Source organism: Haliaeetus albicilla, chromosome 11 (assembly GCF_947461875.1).
Source record: "Haliaeetus albicilla chromosome 11, bHalAlb1.1, whole genome shotgun sequence".
NCBI classification, from domain to species: Eukaryota; Metazoa; Chordata; class Aves; order Accipitriformes; family Accipitridae; genus Haliaeetus; species Haliaeetus albicilla.
The window spans coordinates 15,491,270-15,508,495 of record NC_091493.1 but is presented as its reverse complement, the minus strand read 5'-3'; the positions used below and the strand labels follow the sequence as shown (position 1 = coordinate 15,508,495).

Sequence of the window (17,226 nt, the reverse complement as noted above, 5' to 3'; positions counted from 1 at the left end):
CTCTGACCTTACTCCAGGTTTAATAATGAAAGGCCTTGCATAAGTGTGCTCTCTCTTTTGTGGGAAGCAGAGGTGACTTCTTTGTGCAAAAGCTGTACCTAAGGGTTTTGTTGTGGGGTTTTGGTTGGGTTTTTGTTTTTTGGTTTTTTTGGGTGGGGGTTTTTTTCATTTCTAGAAAAATATATAGACTCTGCATTCTCTTACTCCATCCATAAGCAAGCTGCAGCCATGGTAGTTTTGGCTGAGAGCTAACTGTGATGCTGTTCATAGGGCATTCCTTGCTGCTCACAGCTGTATGTGGTACAGTAAGGTCTGCAACCATGGATACAATTCCATTTGAAGGTTGTACTAATGTTCAGACAACATTTAGTGGTACTCTGATGGAATGTGTTAGCTATGTATTTCAAAATAAGAAAGCTTGCCAAAAGGTTAGGACTCTTCAGCAGCTTCCACTGAGAAATGTTTTTCTTTCTGTTGCTTTTGTGGTTTTGGGTTTTTTTTCCCCAAAGTATCACAAGACATTTCTCCACGAGCTTTGCTAGCAGAGCACTGAAACAAAAACAAAGTTCACCAATCAAACCACCTTCTTTTCCTTTCAGAAATCAGATGCATATAGGAAGGCATTTTCTTTTTCCTTTTCCCTTCATCAGAGAAACTATAATAAATCAATTTGTAAAAAAAATGCCACACTAATTTTCTAAACAGGCTTTTTTTCTGCTCTGAGACTTAAAACTAAATGGATCATTTGAAGCTTTCACACAAATGAGTATTTAGCAATACTCTAATCTCAGTCACAGAAATGATACAAATTAAAAGCAATCTTATAACAAAGCAGGTGATAACAGATACCTGACATTAAATTATAGTCAACTGCTTTGAGATCTGAGGCAGTTTTTAGTGTGTGAGTGCTTAAAGCCTAGCTTAGTTCTCTTTTGGGTAAGGGCCTTGCATCCTAAAAGGGAATAATATTCAAAGTAGCTTGTGCTAAAGATTTATTAGAAATTTATCTCAATACTATATTATCTAGTTATCTTGGGTTTAAACAGAAGTGTGCTATGGAAGGGACCAAGAATGTGAATCACCGGATATAACTCCCTAATGAAGTTTTAGGTCACAAATCGTGATTTTGTTTGAGATTTTTTAAATTTTTTTTTTTTAATCAATACACGCACTTATTTGCAATATGATAAACTGTTTGGATTCTCTGCTTCACTGCTTGGAGTACAGCAAGTGGGAGCTTCTTAAAAGACGCAAACAGGATGGGACACACAACAAGAAAGTATGCTAATAGATACTATTATACTACTTTTACTCTAGGAGAATGGATTATTGCCTGAGAAGGAAACCGTGATAAGACTACCCACGCTTTGTTTTTCAGAATCTGTGGTTTATTTACATATAAGTGAGTTTATTAAATTTAAAACTTCTGGGCTAAGTTATTACTTTAATCTCTCTTTAATCAATGAATTTTCATTCTCAGTAAAGTGATCCCTGAAGATGTCTATGAAGGTTGAAAACTGTTTACTACTAAAGTCCAACTTTGTCCTCAGATGTTAAAAGATACACTGGCTTGTGTACTTAAAAAACGAATTGATCTTTGGACTTTTTTTATTTAAAAAAATGTGGTCGTTTGATGAAGTGATACCGTAATAGTATTAGTACTTTGGACATACACGCTCCAGTTAATCTGATGATCTAAACCTGTTTTGCAAATACTAAAAATTAATTAAGACAGACACACAGAGGCCAAGGCTGTCAAATCTGCCTAAGGGGTTTGGACACCCTCTTCCCATTAAAATTTATATTACACAAAGCATTACAGTTGTTGCCCTTACAGCCAAATCATGGACTGAATGTTCCTGGAGCCTCTCTGCCCCCCTCACCCTTGAAGATGGCCCTGTCAAGCCATGCTTGAGTCACGTTGGCAGGTTACTGTGGAAATGCTTGTATTTGTGCTGCAGCTGTTATGTTCTCCAGGGCTGTAAAGTCATTTGCTTGAAAAATGCAAATTATAGGAAGAAGACCATGCCATAGTGTTTGTTTTAATTGAGATGCTGGCTTTTATGGCTTGCAATGACCAAAGACAGGCATGTATAGCATGCATGGGAGAAAAGGAGCAAAAGTTAAATTTCCCTCATCCATAACCCCAGTTTAAAAATAGCTTCTCTGGTTCTTATGGCAGATATTACATACGCATGACTTAAAATGAAGAGCAAAATACTATCTTTTCAAGGTTTTGAAGAGCATATAATGCCACTTATGATCAATTAAACTTGAAAACGATGCTAAATGCCATGCTACAGCTACAGCGCCAAAAAGCCTGCCTGGAAGACAACAGCCTAAAGCAAAACCATAAACCCCACTTCCAGCAAACCTATTGCGAGGAAGTCAACATTACATTTTAAAGAGCATTGCTTTCCTAGCACACATAACTCCTGCAAACTGATTTACTTGGAGTTTTTGAATCTGGAACTTCTGAGTAATGACTGAGGATGGGCAGAACTGAAAAGACCATTCAGGGCCAAATGGCTGCCTCATTAAATGACTATTGTTTAGCATACCCTTGTATGCTGTCACTTTTGTCTTAACCCTCTTGCTATCACTCATATGCAATTGAGCATTAGAGCAACTTACCCTCATTGATCTGCAGTGGAACTGCTCTGTATGTTGAGCACTGGGAACAAGAATACTGTATGACCAGTAGGGACCCTGGTGTCATTTGAAAATAAACTGTAATCTGTTAGTCTTTGCACATGAGTAAAACAATGTCTTGGCTACTTTTTATTCTGCCCTCCAATAAAATTCTCCTTATATAAAATCAATGGCAAAACACCCCCGGGAACAACACCACTCCTCTTTAACCTGTGTTTGTTAAAGTCTGCAATTATGCCTTTCTCAGGTAGCTTTTGCCCACAAAAAGATGTTTAGCAGTCTCCTGCTCAAGATTCAGGGTCCTGAAAGTCACCTTGTGTGTGGTCCAGGAATTTTGAGCTTTCCTACCTAACTTTGTATGTGGATGTGTGTTTGCGAGTGTATGCACGCATGTACTTCATTTTAGGAGGAAGGAGTGTGTTTGCTGAAGGTAGGATAGTAATTGAAGACACACTAGAGAATGTCTCATGCCTTTGAAATTTCTCCTACAACTACCCTAACAAATTGTGGCAATTAACATGCTGTTAGTGTTAGACGTATGCAGCCAGTGCAGGTGCTAATAATTGAAAAAGCATTTAGAGCTTTTACACCCTGGCTGAATATTTCATGATGTGCTGCATGTTTCACTATTTACTCAGTGGGCCTCTGTCACTTCAATCTTCTCTGACTGCTTTGACTGGTGCTATAAAGCTCAACCAAGATAGAGTGACGGCTTGTCACAGGCAAACTCCACTGACTCCAGCAGCTCACTCGGACTAGCTGTGAAGGTTGTCACGATATTCTGATGGAATTCAGCAAATGTTTTGTGACTAATACACCCAACATTTGTCAGCTACCATTAGCCATTCCTGTGACCCTCTGCAGTCTGCGTGGATGGCATTAAGTTGTAATGAGAATTTGTCACCTTTGTGTGTTACGCTAATGACACTCTCTTACTGATCTTTCCTTTCACAGGTTAATCAGCAATGAAATTTGTAAGGATTCGGTGCCCAGATGCACCGGGCTTTAGAGAAGAAAACCCAGTGTGACAAGAGAAGGAAAACCTGCAGTCCACTGTTAAATACTTTCATTGTTGTATTCAGAAGCTACTCCAGTGTTGGCCACAATCACACACTGTCTGACTTCTTCCCTAAATCTACAAAGAAGAATACAGCTCACACTGTGGTTGGTACCTAGTGCCCCGTGATAGTTTATGGGCTGAATTACAGTGCTAACAATACTAACAATTCTCTTTCCTTCCCTCTTGCTCTGCCCAGGTGTCACTGAAGTTTTTTTTATCCTCAGAAGCCTTACTGAAGAGTTCACGTTCATTTATCGAGACTACTAAGGACACTGATATGGAGCTGTTTAATGTAAGAATCTTGTTCATGAAAGTATCTTGATAGCTCAGGACATGCTTAGAATATACTTCTGAAGTATGAATCCTCTCACATAGAAAAGTAACAAAATAGTTAATGTTTAGAATTTTATATGAGCAATTTAATGAGGGGGAGTCAAGGCACACAGCCAGTGTGTCTTCTGGTTTTAATATTTTCCATTTATATCTACTTAAACTGCAGAACTAGCAATCTTTGAGGGGTAGGAGAATGTACCTGAAAAAATAATTTTTCATTTGTAAAAAAATAAACCCACAGTTAAGTGGCATCATAAAATGTAGGAGTGTTTTTTGCCACTTAAATGAAGCGTATAGCCTTTATACCTTATGATAAAAGCTACCACTTTCACAAGTCAAAGTTTATAAGAATACATTATTTTCTTTAAACATGGTTTAAAGCTAAAGAGTTTTTTCTTTCCACTGCCTTGATCTGAGTGGATCTTCTGTTACCCTGAACTTTATAAAAAAGCCTGTAGATTTTTTCTTCTGGAAAATTCTCCTCTTTCTGACACTGCCCTCTGATCTCAAAAACATTTGTGTAAGATTTCACAGTATTCTCAGCCCCCCCCTCCCCCCCCCCCCCGTTACTGTTCTTATTCCCATGGTTTATAACACAATTACCAATGGTAGCAACAGTCAGAGGGCTAACATATACTACCCCCTATCATGCCAACCATTTCCTTCTATATCCTTGTTAAAAGCAGGTCTAAGATAACATAGTGATTACTGAGCTACTCCTGTTGCTCGTGTTGGTTGTAGTCAACTTGTAGAACAGAATCAGGAAGTGAAATGTGCTACTAAACACCTGCTGTGTTGCAGCTCAGTTATTGTTGCATATTAGCATTGCATAAAGATAGCCTTGTAAATCCTTAACAAAGGACATAAATTTTAGAGTACATGAAATCTCTAATGCTGAGGGAGATATAAATATAAACCACTATTATGGTTAATCAGTGAGCTTTCACCTCTTCAAAACTTCCTTTCATGCCTGGTTTAGTGGAGTCATGGAAAATGATCAGATTGAACTTATTTTACCAGTTTTTGCTTGAGAAATGTTCCCCTCTAGACCTCCCATCACTTCTTTTGGTTCCTATGAGAAAGCTCACAGTTTCGGCTCAAGGAAGGGCAGCACTACAATGGCAGGGGCAATACAAATTCATCCCGAGTGGCACTAGCAGAGGTGTATGTACATTTGAGTGAATGTAGCTGGGTGGGCAGATGAGGAGATAAATGTGCACAGCCATTGTTCATATACTTAGAACATTATATCCAACTTCAGGAAAAAAAACCAGGAGGTTTCCCCCTCAACTTCAGGTAAATAATCTCATTACATTTCTGGAAATGTATGCCAAAACCCTCACTTTTTTCTGTGTGACTTAGCTGGGTCTTGACAGTCTCTGAGCAAGTTTTATAGTTTGGTTGGGAATTATTTTAGATCCTTGACCAAGAAAAAACCTCAGGCTTACGAAATTCTCCTTGGCAACACACTGAAAACCCAGTGTCCTCTGATGCCTCTGATTCTTATGTGATCAGGGACACTAATGATAATGACCCTTTGCTGAGTATGCTACTTGTCTAGAGGCCTATGTCAACTATACCACTACATTCAGAGTGGACAGGGACAAACTATTTGTTTGCTCTTCAGGCCCCTTGGGCCCTGTCATATGCTATTTGTTCTTGCATTAAGAGGTAGTTTGACTCAGCTGGGCTGACATTTCCTTCAAGTCAGTGTATTCCACTCATGCAGTAGCAGCTACCAAAGCATTAAGTGTGGACTTGAGCCCCAGCAACAATCCTTATAAGTGGCTTTTTTGATTCATATCCAGGGCTTTTCACATTTCTACTGGTCATTCTGGAATCCAAAATGACACTTTTTTTAAAAAACTAGCTTTGCTATTTGATATTCGGGCGATATAGCCTCCTCATATTTAATGTGACTCTTCATCAACAACATGCATCGAAAACTCTGACTGTGAGATGATGAACAGGTGACTTGATATCACTGCATGACACCAGAGGCATCAAATGGTTCTACTTTTCTTCTCTGTCTCATGAAGAAGGAGACCTGATATGTGATTACTCTGCTACTCACAGCTTTCCTTCTTTTTCCTTCCACTTCCTATTTAAACTTTACTTTTTATGGTAATAGGATCTCCCTGTTCACATCTCCAGAGGAGAAGAATCCATTTTTTCCTGTTGGAGTTTAAGTTATTTTTAAATAATACCTGTATTCTTGTGGGTTTAATGGGACAGACTTCTGCTGATGTAAAACAGATAGAAATAACAATGGCAATGCAGAGTATTTTTCTAGTTAATTTGCATTTGTAGCTATAGTTGGAATTTGAAGGATTTGTTTCTGATTGACTAGATTCTTCCAGTATTGCATCAGTGTGATTCTGCCCATGTTGTTTGATGTGATGCAGGATTCAGTTACAACAGTGACTTTCTGAATATGAATCTAGACCATTTGTGATGTATACAAAGAACATTTGTATACCTACCATCTATTTATTTCAATTAGTAATTTACTGGCATTTAAAGACAATAACATCAAAAAGATGACATTGAAAGGATGTCTTCAATCTATCTATCTGGATCATATTTGGTAATACAGCTTTCTACTTAGGTGTGAGTAAATCTCAAAAATTCCCACTTTCAGACCAGGTCTAAATAAGCACCTGTCAGACCTCTTGTCATGATGTCCCAGAGAATCCCTACAATACAGGTTCTGTCCTCTGTTCTACTGCAGTGATAGGAGAAGTCATAAAGTTTTACCTCATGGCATAATACCCTCTCCCCTGATTTGCCCCAGCCACTGTGGAAACCTAAAATCTACGTAGCGTTTTCAACATTATCTTAACTGTAGGGCTGCTCAGAAAGTGATTCTAAAGTGACAACTCTGATTACAATTTAAAAATGAACTTTTCACATATTCCTCCTTCACACACTCCAGACTTCTTGTCCTCCAGCCCCCCTCTAGATCCAGGACCTTGGCTGAGGAAAAGTCTGCAAAGTAGCCAGCTGTTTCTGTGGGAGGGACAGGGGTGAAGCTGGCTTTGAAAAGGAGCTTTTAAAGTAAATTTAGGAAAAATATTGCAAAGATAAGTATCAGCTACAGACATGACAGTGCTTTAGCTGATTTACCTCTTGTGTACTTTTAGCTGACATACACTAAAGATTTCCAGGCAGGAAAGCAAGTACCCGTCACTTTAGGTAATTTACGAGGATACAAAATAGCAGATAATACAGCCCACCTTTGTTTATCGGAAAGGAGAAAAGCGTTTGGCCATTACCCACAAAGCTTAACAGAGTTCTCTTCTGATTCGATCCACTTTGTCTTATTTAGCACCTTGAACCAAAGTTAAGTCAGTGCAGATAAAGGGTAAGACAAAGAGATGGTTGGATCTGGGGAGAGGCTGAGGGTGCTGGTGAATAAATTTAGCAGCAAGGGAGAGGAGGAAGAAAACAATGTCTGGATCTGGAAGCCTGGTAAGTTCTCCACTCACTGCTCGACCTGTGTTTAGCAATTCTGATGTGTTACTGAGCAGACAGCTCAGGCTCAGGACGACTACTCTCCCTCAGTCCCTCTTCAGCAGGCAATGAAAGCAGGCTGTACTTTGAAAATCTTCCCCCATCATGCAAACTGACATAGGCATGCTTTTCAAAAACCCACAGCCAATCTGTTGATCATTACTTATTTACAAAGGCCTTCGGGCAGAAAGTCCTGTAAAAACCATACTTGATACGGTATACACTAGCTTCTTCTGCTTGTGGAAAAAAGTACCCCTAAGGCTACCTCAAACCATCACTTTCTATTGCACATAAAATGTACCGTGTAACACTAAAGTATTTAATATATATGGTATAATATATCTACAGGAAAGGCATTTGTGTAGAAGTATGTTACCCTGTATTTGGTAATTTGATGTTTTGCTGAAGGCTATGACTTGAAAAAGCCTGCACCTAGTACAGAGGACCTGTCATCTCAGTACCCAAGAGCCAATAGAATAAAGAAGTACCCTTAAGCAGCAAAACTTTGACACAGCTTTGAAGCATATGAAAACAGTATAACTCCCCAGAATTATTATTACTCAAGATCAAAGAAATGAGGCATACTTTACATAGCAAACAGGGACAGTGTGCTCAGCTCCAAACGTTTCAGCTCTTTCTCTTTCTCTCTCCCTCTCTTTCTTTTTATTTCTACTTCCCCAAAAGTAGGGTTTGGTGTAGGGGGGGAATCTCCTACCTGTTTAAAACTTTAAGTGGTTAAAACTATTAGCACCAGATAAGAAGACTGTCCAAAAGTAAGTAAATTGAAAATGATGCTAGCATGACAACTGGCACCATAAAAATGAGAAGCTTGCCAGTATGTTCATTTTATTCTTCCTCATAAACTGTAAACAAGCATGTAAATCAGTGTCATATGGGCAACGCTGAGCTAACAGGAAGGCAGAGAACTTTTAATGATACATTTAACAGAAATAGATGGTCAATAGGAAAAAAAAAGCCACAGCTGGGTGCATTTTCCTCTGTGAATCAATCTCACTTTTGGTTCTGTAGTCTAAACAGAGATGAAGACGACTTGTAGATGTTACGTCCTTGAATATGCCCTATATTGCAGTAACAATAAACAAATATGGATGCTTCTGTAACTGGCCAAAGAAAATTCCTGTCTATTGACTGAAATGCAAGGGAGGAATATTACCTAGCTGTATCCAGAATCCTTAAAGAAACAAAATCATTGCCAACAATAAAAGAAAAGTCATGAGTGATTTTATAGATGGAAAGAACTATATATTCAACTTAATTTTTTTCACTTAACCTCTGTGAATGCAGAGCAGTTACAGTTATACATACACCCAAACCCCAAACTGCACAAATGTGTCTGTTTATATATGCAAATAAGTTTACATTTTTCTGTGTGCATATATATATGCTGTGTAAAATCTCTGCTATGGTATTTAGTTCTGGATACAATTACGGACTGAGGTTCTAGCCTGGCTACTTTAGATATGCAAAATCAGAGCTGGAACAGCCTCTTTGTAGAAAACTCCATGTCTACTATCTGATCCTGTTCTGACTGACTAGAGCAGGCAAAAGGTGAAGCACAGTGAGACAGAATGCAAACGCCATATTATTTGAAGATATTTCAATTTCTTGTTGCAGTTCTAATTTTAACAAATGTCTTAGAGGTAATTTGTTCTACGGAAGGAAACTACATAGTTATACAAAGGCATACTGGTGTAAAATAATGTACACATAGCAACAGGGGAAAGTATCACTAACAAGATGATGTTTTCATCACTCACTTTTAGAGTATATACTACCCTCTTAAAAATCCCTGTATTTCATAATTGATGTGCTTTTAGCCTGAGTAAAACTGCATTAGTTTTGAACTTTGCTTTGGCAAGTACATAGATTATTAGACTTTTTTATCAGTCTAAATCAATTAACAGAAATTTGATTTCAATCGACAGGATAAAAGGAAGGTAATATTCAGGTTCATTTTTGATTGTGATGATACATCTCACATATGGCCTTAAGTACAGAAAACAGTACTCAGAGGGAATCCAACAAAAAGAGAATTGCCTGAGGCAAACTAACCACATGAGTTCCCCTGATTGGTTAGTGCTATCATTAGTGCCACTGCTGTTTAAGAACTACACACGGACAGGACAGGGTGACAGCTAAGACTTTAAAGCCTATGTATTTTTCAAACAGCTTTTCAAACTGTTTTTCATGACAGAATTTTTTTCAGCTCTATCATTAACTGCTGACAAGCTGACAGAATAAATACTTCAGCCTTTCAGAAACCATCTAAGAATCTTTTTTTTTCCACCCTCTCCCCTATTTTTGATGTGGGGGGAGGAGAAGAGGAAGGAAGGAAGAAAGGAGATGAAGATACGAGTTTCTTACAGTCTTACCTCATCAGTTTGGGTGAGGAGTTGGGTGAATTTCGCATGCCTCCGTTTCGCTGCTTTTTTTTGGGTGATAGTGTCGATGGCTGCTCATCTTCAACTGGAAATATAAGGAACTCATGAGATTAAGTACCGCTCTAAGTGCAATATGAAATACAAGTGAAGTAGCAAAGAACACACACTCTATGTCCACTCACGCACTGATACTTCATTGCTAATATAGGCCCAACAGTAATAAAAATCAAATACATGTTAGTCAAAGAGATTGGTTTGACGGAGAAGCAGGGAAGAATACCAGGGTTTTGAACACAGGCGTTCAAATTGGTTTCATACTTCAAAAACAAAGGGGGGGAACCACATTCGGGTTATTCTTAAGAGTTATTTTCAGTTAATCTGCGCTACAGAAAAGTAGAATTAGTGCTCTGCTATATTCCCAGAAAGATAAAGTACTATTTGCAATACCAATATAACAGCTGTCAGCCTGCTTTTGCTAATGAACTAGACACCAGTTGGTTCTTGCTCCTCACATGCCAAACAACAGAGTCTTCATGAAGAGATGTAAAATATTCAATGCCTTGATGTTCAATGATTCAGTTAGTCGGGAACGTGAACGCAGCCTGCCATTGTGCACAGATCTTCAGCACAAGTCAGACCTCATCGCTCTACCCTTCTCACAAAAGGGAGTTTTAACAGGAATGAACAGAATGAGGTTGAATGGAAGTGGGGAGACAATACCTGTATAAACAGAGGATGCATGTGTTATGCAATCTTTTAATGAGGATGAGTTGCATTTTCAATGACAGATCAATTTCCAGATGTAAAATCACCTACGGTTTTGCCAATCATAAACTACTCTTGGATAACCTATGTCACAATACATATTTCTTAAACAAGTGCTGCTTCCTATTAACTCGTCTATAAGAATTAACCGTCATCTTTACTGTTCCGAGATTGTTATTGCACTTGATAATCTGTGCATAACATACATGTGCTCTCAAAGGGAATTATCTTATGCCTACTTTCTCAAATTCACACTAATGCTGAATCATTCTAATATAAAGAAGGAAAAATACACTTTTTTTCCCATCTTATTGTTAACTGAAAAATTAACTAGAAGATAATATAACTGATGCCTAGAAAGCTGTTACTTTAAAGCTAAAAGGAAAGAGATTAGTAGTAGCAGCTATATTAAAAGAGCTTAATACACATTAGCAGTGCACAAGCAGAGGCTGGGAAAAAAATTCTATTTGCAACAAGCTACATAGGAACAACAACAAAACCTGGATATATGTCACCTGCCCTCGACTTATCTGGGAAGAAATTAAGCAATATCCTTCTGCTATAACTCTCTCCTGACACAATTTTATTATAGACTGCATTCTAGCCTGTCATGTCTGTCTGTTTGCCCAAGTCTGCTACAGAACTTCACTTTGCCTTGGTCAAGACTGAAGGACTGAGCCCCGAAAAGACAGATGTGCTGTCTTTTTAAATGACCTGGCATCACCTAACACATCAAGAGAATCAAAACAAAAGAAAGCATTGTAACAGACCCCCCCCCCCCAAAAAAGCTAACCCCAAAATAAATGCTCCAAAGAGTGGTGTAAAAGGTAATACTTAGATCAGAGAAATGACTGTCTAATAATGATTTATTTTACAAACTTAGCTTTCTTTTTGGGCAGCATCCCCAAAGACAAAGCCATTTCCTTCTCATTTGACTTTTTTTTCCAAGTCAGAGTCCTATAGTGGAAATGCTTATTGATGATTAGTCAAGTACCAGTCTTTGTTTGGCTGAGAGATAAATAAGCGCATAGAAAATTCTCAAAAATATACAAATTGAAATTTCCTTTCTGTGACAGTTTGTTTGGATTAAACTAGATCACTTCGGTATTTAGCTATTTGTAACATGAAGTGAATATGCACAGAATTATTTTGTTAGTAATATCTTTCTATTTCTGATTATAACAAAATGCAAGTATGTGTGCATTTCAGAACACCCTCTGCAAATCACTCTCTTGGAAATGGCCTAGTCTTGTTTTAATCTTGTCTATCAAAAAGTTATTCACATGCTTTTCCACACAGACAATAGGTTGCTTTCAAGATATACACTGTGCTCTCTTGTTCTTTATAGGATATAAATATTCAGTTCCAATCTGATGATTCCACTAATTAAAAGATCAAAGGAACAAGAACCACGCAAAATGTTCCTTCCAGAAACCAGCTACAACTAATATGTTTTGCTCTCTTGGTAGTAAAAATTCTAAATTTCACTTAATTTAATCTGCTACCATGGGGTTACAGAACGTTTGTCAAGAGATTCAGTTTTGCACCATAAGTAAAGCATATTGTTACACAATTTAAACAGTTTAAGGAAGATATATAGCCATCAGGACCATGTGCAAAATCGTACATTAACACAAGTCAATTGTAGATCATATTATAGCCAGAAATATTTCTACAAACAACAGAAAACACTATTAAAAAAAGAGTACTTTCCCAAGTTTTCAAGCTAGCTAATAAGACTCCCATCTGATCCTTTCAAATACTGAAAGTTAGTACAATAGGGATCTTTTCTAGTATATGGTCCAACATTTGTGTTCTCCAGTGCTGCCAGGTGATACTACCCTGCTGTCCAATTAAAAAACAGAATCTTACTAGTAGTCATCCAGAGTAACCATTTCTAGAACTAGATTTCTAGCAATCTGCACTTACTTTTGGTTCTGCACCTACAAAAAACAAGCTCCCTCTTTTGATACGTGCTTGTCATATTCAAGCTATGTTACTGTCACCAATTGCCTGGGAAGCCCAAGGTTAATGTGGCTCACTAGTTAATACCTGTTAGCAGAGCCTTCTGAGGGATCTCAATTTGTTGCTAAAGCAATGCCTTGCTTAAGCAAGGACGCCATTTATTCTCATTGCAGCAATGAAAGGTGATCTATCTTAATCACATCACATCCAAACAAGGTTTTGTTTTTCACTGAAATCTGTGTGCAGAGTTTACAGGGCATCTGCAGTTTAGAAACACAGCTCCATAAGAATGGGGGAAGGGAATCCATGAAGTTGAAATATGTGAATGGTATATAACGGACACCATTACCTATGGCTTCATTCCCAAAAGTGTTGCAATGATAACTCACAAGTGGCTTCTTAGTTGAAAGTAGGACATAAAACATATTTAATTATTGACCTTCAGATACTCTTATCAATTTCCTGCATATTTAAAGAAACAGACCTAGCAAAATTTTTAGTAAAGCCATAAAATATCATTTTAGTTTCATGGTTCCTGTGTCTGCATTAATTTAAAAGAGAGCCTTAAATTTGCTTGTTCTTATGAAAGACAACCATATTTGAATAATGGGCTGTGATCTATGACAGCTCAACTCTGATGATGTATGTTTGACTTAGCGCTTTTGTTAATGAGTCCCCATTTTTAGTATTCTTGATGTCTTTATGCTACAGGACTTGTATTAAAATACAGTCATATTATATTATGCAGACTTTCTTTACCAGCTTTCATGAAAATTGCAAGTTCAAGAATTGGACACATAATTTTATAGCACATCCCTAAGTATAATACTTAATGTACTGTTGTAACAACCCAGTGCTCACTTGCCTAATAGGCAGAGAATCTAACAGTTTTGCAGTTCAGGAAGACTCAGTGCTAGAAAAATGTCAGGCGAGTCTAATGAGGCTTCAGATGCTCCAGTTTATGCTGGAGTTTAATTTAAAGTTACACTGATGTTTTAACATGTTTGCTTATTCTTGAGTAAAGAGAATTCATTATTTCAATGACATAACCTCCAGACAATGTTCCATGAATTGATTTAAGATGTGCTGGTAATTTTAACAGCCCTAATGTGGAGCTGAACATCTGTAACAACATATTACTTGACTTTTATCCTCATCTCATTTTTTAAGCAAAATAAAGGGAATGTCATTCAGAAACAGTGGACAAGTTCATAACTTTTTTCTTTGTTATTTTGTTACTGTTTTTTAAATAAATCTGTCTCCTTTACTGGCTCTCCCAGGTCACTAGCAGAACAGTTTACAGACACTGTTTTTTAGACCCCAGAAAGAGCTGGAATTTGAAATAACATCTATGTTACTGAACATCACACAGACTGGAATACCTGGTAAACTCATTCTTCCTAGCACATAAATGCTTCAGAGCAAAAAAACCATATGAAAGGTAAAGCACAAACCACCCAGAAACATTAGTTGACTAGCTATCTCGATTAACTTATTAATCACCACATCTGGAGAAACCCACATCTGTAAGCACTTAACAGAGCATTAGTAATGTCATAGTCACATTGAAAACAGACTGCAAAACCATGCACAAACCAATCTATATTGCCTTATGCATCCAACTATGGGGCTACCTACGGAGATCTTGGTTCAACCCAGGCTTTTGGGAGTGGTAGCGGTATTTTACAGGCAAGGTGAGTGCCCTTTGCAATCTACAGTACGTAGATTTTCCTTGTTCAACAGAACTCAATAAGTTAAGATGCAGCAGCGAGGGGTTGTTGGGTAGGAAGAGGCTCCCTTTACGGTTATTAACAAGTGGAACAGGTTCCGGGATTCCTTCAGTGGACTTGGCACCAACCAATGCCTTAGTAGTTGCATTCTTGAATTGATATGAACATTTTGGGCAACTTGGTCTAGCTGCATTCTTTACTTCTAAATAATAAGAAAAAATTTAAATTAATGTCTTTGTATTAAAAATTATTTCAAACCACAGGCTCATGAATCAATTTTGATACTAAGTGGAATTACAGACTTTAAAGCTTAAAGTATCAGTTTCTACAGCTGAAATAAATGTTTATACCTGCAGGTTTCTTAAGTTTTTTTTCTAAAAATGGCTTGTTATAAAAGAATATTTATAAAAGGATTATTCCACAATATTATCATCTTTAAGCAATAATCCCATCCTAGGGTAAGTGTGTCTGAGGCAACACTTATTTCCCACATGTTGATAAAGGTTTTGAGATTTACTAGCTGTGGACGATATTTATTCCTTCGAATCTACTGAAAATGACAGGGGAGGTAGAGCACTCTGCTGCTATTAAAATAAATAAGGAATCATAGAAAAAAAGTAAGGTCAACACTTCAAAATTGTGCAAGCATACTTATGGAATTAAAGTGATGTTTAGGAACCTATGTAAAAGTTGTTAGGTATTCAGAAGTGCTGAATACTGTAAATTTCAGGAGGTCACACATAGCACCTCTGAAAAGAAAGCTAATAAATTTAATTTCCTAAATATGGATTTAGCTTGAAACTGTGATTCTTAGTCTTCCATTTCTAATATATCAAAGCTAATTAAACAAAAACCCCATATTAATACCTCTAATAAAAATGCCATCCTCTGTAAAAGACAATAATAAAATGTTTTTCTGGTAAAAATATGCAGTAATGATCTTCTCCTAATGCTTGTTTCATTCTGAAGGAGTATATTACAGAGAAGAAGGTACATTACCGAGCCACTAAGATTTTATATTCTGTTATGGATTATGAGGTGAGGAGGTTAGGTAGGGAGTAGTTTATGGACTGATAATCTTGCAGCATTATTTCCATATGTTTCAATTGCCTTAAAGTTTCCACGGAGAACTTTGAGTAGACAGTAGCTCCAAATTATTTGAGGAGTTTGGCATGTTTTTTGGCATCTTTGCCTAGTTTACCATCAGCTAGAAACACTGTCTAGCAACAGGAAAGATACATAAAGAGCATCCACATGTTTGCCATTTGTGTTCAAGCTCAAAATCTGTCTCTCTCACAAAAAAAAGGTGATTACATGTGCATTACAAGTCATTTGAATGTAGTTTTTAACAAAGTTCAACTGTTTGGTGACAAAGTACCCTTTCACATTCAAAGATCTCTGAATTGATGGCTTGCTACTACTCTGACTGAGGTGGATAGAAACATCAGTGAGAATAGAACTAGTCTAACTCACAACGTTATTCTGCTCTTCGCTAATAGTAGTAACATTTAAAGTATAATGATAATAATGCATACTCACGAGAGTTCACATAGATTTTAAATCATTGGATAGTATATATCTTTGGTTAGCAAAACTGCCACAAAAAATTCTGTGTATCACATTGGATACATTACTTGAAAATTATCAATCTTACCTTGGAGTTACTGGGGTTTTGTCAAATCTTTTACTTCTATCTTTGATATTCCTCCAGTGAAACAATTTTAAGATGATAAAATATATTTGCAGAGACCTATCTCCCTACACAAGTCACTGATCAAGCATGTATTTGAACACTTTGAAATGCATCGATTTGGTTCTATTTTTAAACTACAGACAGTAATATTGGAAAGAATCTTTACAAATCTACATTCCTGCATCAAAATATCTTCACATACAATGGAAGAAGACCAAAATCTATTAATAATGCTTATCTACCCTCCAATCAAGTTGTTTAAGAAACATCATAATCTTTCTACAGTCATTTCTGGAGTTCAATAAGTGATGATTTCAGATACCAGACCTGATTATTAAGCACTAAACTTCCATAACAGTGTATACCTTATGGCACATTCCATGCAGACATAAGCAAGCTTTCCCAAGATTTTGTGCGTGCTGTGGCACAGCATGAGCCAGAACTAAAATACCTTGTCTTTCGGTACAGCTTAATAGCTTGAGCTTGGCATCATATTTAATAGCATCACATGATCTTGTTCAGCATGAAGGCAGACTGAGCTGCTTAAAACACATCCTACTTCCCCTTATTTCCAACAGTGTGGATAGCTACTACCACTGAAGAGCAAAACATTAAACAATGGGGATAAGAGTTGCCATTTTTTTGTCAAATTATTCCAGATTTAAAAGTTCTAACCACCAGTTTCATCCCATGACCTTTAACCTCCTGCCTCTGACATGAGCTCAGCTGCTTCAGATGAAAATGTAAGACCTACAGTGGGTGACTATGAAATACCTCATTCATAGGACAAGTTTCTTTCTGACTCCAACAGGCTCATGTCTTTTTACTCAATCTTGAAAACTGAGGATTACAGTATTACAGTATAGTATCTGAATAACCTATCTTTGGTAGAGACAATTATCTCTTTCTCCATTCTTCTAATACAATTATATATTTTTTATCCTAGAAGAGTGAAGTGGGTTATTTTTAGTCTAAATAGCCTGTCAAGTTGTACACGCACACTGTGCCACAAACACAAGCATGTCAGGATACACATGGAACTATATGTGCAAGCACAGAGGTGCAATTTTGAACACAGGATATTGCTGTGCTTTCAGATTAAGCAGTATTATA

At 37.3% G+C, this 17,226-nt stretch overlaps 1 protein-coding gene across 50 annotated transcripts in view; it reads right to left on the bottom strand.

Moving 5' to 3' along the window:
* Positions 1-17,226, bottom strand: part of KCNMA1 (potassium calcium-activated channel subfamily M alpha 1) — a 528,098-nt gene that overhangs the window by 62,758 nt on the left and 448,114 nt on the right. For 33 of the 50 annotated variants that reach the window (XM_069796257.1, XM_069796260.1, XM_069796225.1 and 30 more), the window contains one exon: positions 9,952-10,045. In XM_069796257.1, the coding sequence (XP_069652358.1) occupies positions 9,952-10,045 (94 nt within the window). Of the gene's footprint in view, positions 1-9,951; positions 10,046-14,328; positions 14,623-17,226 lie in introns of all 50 variants that reach the window. The other 17 variants (XM_069796228.1, XM_069796227.1, XM_069796226.1 and 14 more) reach the window with 1 other exon arrangement.